Source organism: Pezoporus wallicus, unplaced genomic scaffold (genome assembly GCF_028554395.1).
Source record: "Pezoporus wallicus isolate ANWC-B61680 ecotype Strahan unplaced genomic scaffold, APGP_CSIRO_Pwel_v1 contig_12898, whole genome shotgun sequence".
In the NCBI taxonomy this organism is placed as follows: Eukaryota; Metazoa; Chordata; class Aves; order Psittaciformes; family Psittacidae; genus Pezoporus; species Pezoporus wallicus.
Genome location: NW_026641165.1, coordinates 705 through 6,814, shown reverse-complemented (window position 1 = coordinate 6,814; position 6,110 = coordinate 705). Strand labels below are relative to the sequence as shown.

Below are 6,110 nucleotides of genomic sequence, written 5' to 3'. Positions count from 1 at the left end.
GTTTCCATTGGGTTGAACGGGGGAGCCCTGGGTCCCTGATCCCCATTGGGGTGAATGGGGGAGCCCTGGGTCCCTATAGGGGGTTCCCCATTGGGGTGAATGGGGGAGCAGGGGGTGCCCCATTGGGTTGAATGGGGGAGCCCTAGGTCCCTATAGGGGTTCCCATTGGGTTGAATGGGGGAGCCCTGGGTCCCTGTACGGGTTCCGAAGTGGGCTGGAAGGGGCAACCCTGGGTCCCTGATCCCCATTGGGTTGAATGGGGGAGCCCTGGGTCCCTGATCCCCATTGGGATGAATGGGGGAGTCCTAGGTCCCTATAGGGGTTCCCATTGGGTTGAATGGGGGAGCCCTGGGTCCCTATAGGGGTTCCCCATTGGGATGAATGGGGCAACCCTGGGTCCCTGATCCCCATTGGGGTGAATGGGGGAGCCCTGGGTCCCTATAGGGGTTCCCCTTGGGATGAATGGGGGAGCCCTGGGTCCCCGATCCCCATTGGGGTGAATGGGGGAGCTGGGGTTCCCATTGGGTTGAATGGGGAGCCCTGGGTCCCTGATCCCCATTGGGATGAATGGGGGAGCCCTGGGTCCCTGATCCCCATTGGGCTGAATGGGGGAGCCCTGGGTCCCTGTGGGGGTTACCCCATTGGGATGAATGGGGGAGCCCTGGATCCCTGATCCCCATTGGGTTGAATGGGGGAGCCCTGGGTCCCTGATCCCCATTGGGTTGAATGGGGGAGCCCTGGGTCCCTATAGGGGTTCCCATTGGGATGAATGGGGGAGCCCTGGGTCCCTATAGGGGTTCCCCATTGGGATGAATGGGGGAGCCCTGGGTCCCTGATCCCCATTGGGATGAATGGGGGAGTCCTAGGTCCCTATAGGGGTTCCCATTGGGTTGAATGGGGGAGCCCTGGGTCCCTATAGGGGTTCCCCATTGGGATGAATGGGGCAACCCTGGGTCCCTGATCCCCATTGGGTTGAATGGGGGAGCCCTGGGTCCCTATAGGGGTTCCCCATTGGAATGAATGGGGGAGCCCTGGATCCCCGATCCCCATTGGGGTGAATGGGGGAGCTGGGGGTTCCCATTGGGTTGAATGAGGGAGCCCTGGATCCCTGATCCCCATTGGGATGAATGGGGGAGCCCTGGGTCCCTGGGGTTGAATGGGGGAGCCCTGGGTCCCTGATCCCCATTGGGATGAATGGGGGAGCCCTGGATCCCTGATCCCCATTGGGTTGAATGGGGGAGCCCTGGATCCCTGATCCCCATTGGGTTGAATGGGGGAGCCCTGGGTCCCTGATCCCCATTGGGTTGAATGGGGGAGCCCTGGGTCCCTGATGGGGGAGCCCTGGGTCCCTATAGGGGTTCCCCATTGGGATGAATGGGGGAGCCCTGGATCCCTGATCCCCATTGGGTTGAATGGGGGAGCCCTGGATCCCTGATCCCCATTGGGTTGAATGGGGGAGCCCTGGGTCCCTGATCCCCATTGGGATGAATGGGGGAGCCCTGGGTCCCTGATCCCCATTGGGATGAATGGGGGAGCCCTGGGTCCCTGTGGGGGGTTCCCCATTGGGATGAATGGGGGAGCCTTGGGTCCCCGATCCCCATTGGGGTGAATGGGGGAGTCCTAGGTCCCTATAGGGGTTCCCCATTGGGATGAATGGGGGAGCCCTGGGTCCCCAATCCCCATTGGGGTGAATGGGGGAGCCCTGGGTCCCTATAGGGGTTCCCCATTGGGGTGAATGGGGGAGCCGGGGGTGCCCGGCTCGCGGTACCAAGGGCGGCGCAGGGGAGGCGCCGGGTTCCTCGCCCCTCGGCAGCCCCATGTCCCCGCGCTCGCTCTCCTCGGACCCGTCCTCCCGGGACTCATCCCCGGGGCGGGAGCTGGGCCCGGCCGTGGCGGCCCCACCGCGTTCCCCCATCGCCATCCCCCGGCCCGGGAAGAAGTTTGGCTTCACCCTGCGCGCCATCCGCGTCTACCTGGGAGACAGTGACGTGTACAGCGTGCACCACGTGGTCTGGGTGAGGGGCGGGGGATATGGGGTGTGGGATATGGGGTGTAGGGGATGGGATATGGAGGATGGGATTTGGGGTATGGGATATGAGGTATGGGGTGTGGGATATGGGGTATGGAGTATATGGCGTGTGGGATATGGGGTATATGGGATATGGGTTGTATGGGGTATGGGATATGGGGTGTGGTATATGGGGTATGGAGTATATGGCGTATGGGATATGGGGTATATGGGATATGGGTTGTATGGGGTATGGGATATGGGGTGTGGTATATGGGGTATGGAGTATATGGCGTATGGGATATGGGGTATATGGGATATGGGTTGTATGGGGTATGGGATATGGAGTGTGGTATATGGGGTATGGAGTATATGGCATATGGGATATGGGGTATATGGGATATGGGTTGTATGGGATATGGGGTGTGGGGTTTAGGGTGTGGGATATGGGGTGGAGGGTATTGGATATGGTGTATGGGATATGGAGTGTGGGATATGGGGTATGGAGTATGGGGTATGGGATATGAGATATGGGGTATGCGGTATGGGGTATGGGGTATAGGATGTGGGATATGGGGTATGGAGTATGGGGTATGGATATGGGGTATGGGATATGGGGTATGGGGTATGGAATATGGGGTATGGAGTATGGGGTATGGGATATGAGGTATGGGGTGTGGTATATGGGGTATATGAGGTATGGGGTGTGGGATATGGGCTATGGGGTATGGGGTATACGTATGGCGGTCAGTGGGGGTAAGAGGTGTCCGTGGTCACGTGCTCGCCATTGCCATGGCAGCACGTGGAGGAAGGGGGCCCCGCGCAGGAGGCGGGGCTCTGCGCTGGTGACCTCATCACGCACGTCAATGGGGAGCCGGTGCACGGGCTGGTGCACACCGAGGTGGTGGAGCTCATCCTCAAGGTCAGGGGTCACAGGGGGGTCATGGGGGTCACACCTGGGTCATGGGGTCACAGTGGGGTCAGGGGTCACGGTGGGGTCACACGTTATAGGGTCACGCTGGGCACACAGTGGTGTCATGGGGGTCACAGTGGGGTCAGGGCTCATGGGGTCACACTGGGGTCACATTGGTGTCACAGGTCATGGGGGGGTCACGATGGGTCAGGGTCACATTGGGGCCATGGGGTCACGGCAGGGTAAGGGTTCTGTGGGAGGTCACCCTGGGGTCACATTGGTGTCACAGGTCATGGGGGGGATGTCACGATGGGTCAGGGTCACCCTGAGGCCATGGGGTCACAGCAGGGTGAGGGTTCAGTGGGAGGTCACCCTGGGGTCACATTGGTGTCACAGGTCATGTGGGGGGTCACGATGGGTTAGGGTCACCCTGAGGCCATGGGGTCACGGCGGGGTGAGGGTTCAGTGGGAGGTCACCCTGGGGTCACAGTGTCACAGGTCATGCGGGGGGGGATCACGATGGGTCAGGGTCACCCTGAGGCCATGAGGTCACGGTGGGGTGAGGGTTCAGTGGGAGGTCACCCTGGGGTCACAGTGTCACCCTGGGGTCACATTGGTGTCACAGGTCATGGGGGGGGGATCACGATGGGTCAGGGTCACCCTGAGGCCATGGGGTCACGGTGGGGTGAGGGTTCAGTGGGAGGTCACCCTGGGGTCACAGTGTCACACTGGGGTCACATTGGTGTCACAGGTCATGGGGGGGTCACGATGGGTCAGGGTCACATTGGGGCCATGGGGTCACGGCAGGGTAAGGGTTCTGTGGGAGGTCACCCTGGGGTCACATTGGTGTCACAGGTCATGGGGGGGATGTCACGATGGGTTAGGGTCACCCTGAGGCCATGAGGTCACGGTGGGGTGAGGGTTCAGTGGGAGGTCACCCTGGGGTCACATTGGTGTCACAGGTCATGGGGGGGGTCACGATGGGTTAGGGTCACCCTGAGGCCATGGGGTCACGGCGGGGTGAGGGTTCCATGGGAGGTCACACTGGGGTCACACGTCATGGGGTCACCCTGGGGTCACATTGGTGTCACGGGTCATGGGGGGCGGGGTCACGATGGGTCAGGGTCACATTGGGGTCACGAGATCACGGGTGTCACCCTGGGGCCATGGGGTCATGTCAGGGTGAGGGTTTCATGGGAGGTCACCCTGGGGTCACAGTGTCACACTGGGGTCACATTGGTGTCACAGGTCATGGGGGGGATGTCACGATGGGTCAGGGTCACCCTGAGGCCATGAGGTCACGGTGGGGTGAGGGTTCCGTGAGAGGTCACCCTGGGGTCACATTGGTGTCACAGGTCATGGGGGGGGGGGGGGGGGGGTCACGATGGGTCAGGGTCACCCTGAGGCCATGAGGTCACGGTGGGGTGAGGGTTCAGTGGGAGGTCACCCTGGGGTCACAGTGTCACACTGGGGTCACATTGGTGTCACAGGTCATGGGGGGGATGTCACGATGGGTCAGGGTCACCCTGAGGCCATGAGGTCACGGCGGGGTGAGGGTTCCGTGGGAGGTCACCCTGGGGTCACATTGGTGTCACAGGTCATGGGGGGGATGTCACGATGGGTTAGGGTCACCCTGAGGCCATGGGGTCACGGTGGGGTGAGGGTTCCACGAGGGGGTCACCCTGGGGTCCCTTCGGGGTCAGTGCCGGTGACCCCGCGCTGCCCCAGAGCGGCACCAAGGTGCTGGTGACCACGACGCCGCTGGAGAACACCTCCATTCGCCTGGGCCCCGCCCGGCGGCGCGGCGCCCGCACCAAGATGGCGCGGAGGAACCGGCGGGGGGGCACCGGAGGCGGCCACGAGAGGTGGGAACCGGAGCGGTGCCGGTTTGGGGTGAGGGGGGGGGTGGGGAATGAACCGGGGATGGGGGCTGGAGAACAACCGCGTTGGAGTGACGGTCCTCCCGGCCGCTAGGCGGCGCAGCGCGCTGTTCCGCCACCTGGCCCGCCAGGCGTCGCTGCTGCACACGAGCCGCTCGCTGACGTCACTGAGCCGCTCGCTCTCCTCCTCCGACAGCCTGCCCGCCTCCCCCACGCACGCGCGCGCGCGGGACCCCGCCCACCCGCCGCGCGCCGCCGACGCCGGTACGCGGCTGCCATGGCAACGGGATTGGGGGGGGAACCATGACAACGGGATGGGGGGGGGGACGACGACCATGGCAACGGGATGGGGGGGGGCGGGAGGGACCATGGCAACGGGATGGGGGGGGGACAAGAGGGACCATGGCAACGGGATAAGGGGGGGGAACCATGGCAACGGGATGGGGGGGGGAAGACGGGGACCATCCATGGCAACGGGATAAGGGTGAGGGGAGTGACCATGGCAACGGGATGGGGGGGGACAGGAGGGACCATGGCAACGGGATGGGGGGGGGGAACCATGGCAACGGGATGGGGGGGGGAAGACGGGGACCATCCATGGCAACGGGATAAGGGTGAGGGGAGGCAACGATGGGGGGGAGGGGGGACATGGCAACGGGATGGAGGGGGAGGGAGGGACCATGGCAACGGGATGGGGGGGGGACGACGGGGGGGAACCATGGCAACGGGATGGGGGGAGAGGGGCGGGACCATGACAACGGGATGGGGGGAGGGGAACGGGGACAGGAGGGACCATGGCAACGGGATAAGGGGGGGGACCATGGCAACGGGATGGGGGGGGGAACGGGCCCATGGCAACGGGATGGGGGGGGGGGGCCATGGCAACGGGATGGGGGGGAGGGAGGGACCAAGACAACGGGATGGGTGGGGGACAGGAGGGACCATGGCAACGGGATGGGGGGGAGAGGGGGGGGAACATGGCCACGGGATGGTGGAGGGGAGGGGGGGGACCATGGTAAAGGGATCTAGGGGGGAGGGAGGGACCAGGCAACGGGAGGGGGGAGGGAGGGACCATGACAACGAGATGAGGGGGGGGGACAGGAGGGACCATGGCAACGGGATGGGGGGGGGGCGGTAGGGACCATGGTAACAAGGGAGTGAGGGGGGTCACTATGGAGGGGGCGTCAGGAGGCACCATGGCAACGGGATGGGGGGGGGAGGGAGGGACCATGACAACGGGATTTGGGGGAGAGGGGAGGGGACCATGGCAACGGGATGGGGGGGGACAGGAGGGACCATGGCAACGGGA

General features: G+C 63.9%; 1 protein-coding gene across 1 annotated transcript; it reads left to right on the top strand.

Annotated features, from left to right (window-relative positions):
- Positions 1 to 1,781: 1,781 nt before the first annotated feature.
- Positions 1,782 to 5,139, top strand: LOC130606325 (microtubule-associated serine/threonine-protein kinase 1-like; the record flags this gene model as incomplete). The annotated part of the gene is made up of 4 exons (XM_057422573.1): positions 1,782 to 2,015; positions 2,808 to 2,930; positions 4,650 to 4,786; positions 4,896 to 5,139. Coding segments are annotated over exons 1-4 (702 nt in total), but the record flags the coding sequence as incomplete, so codon positions are not given.
- Positions 5,140 to 6,110: the final 971 nt, after the last annotated feature.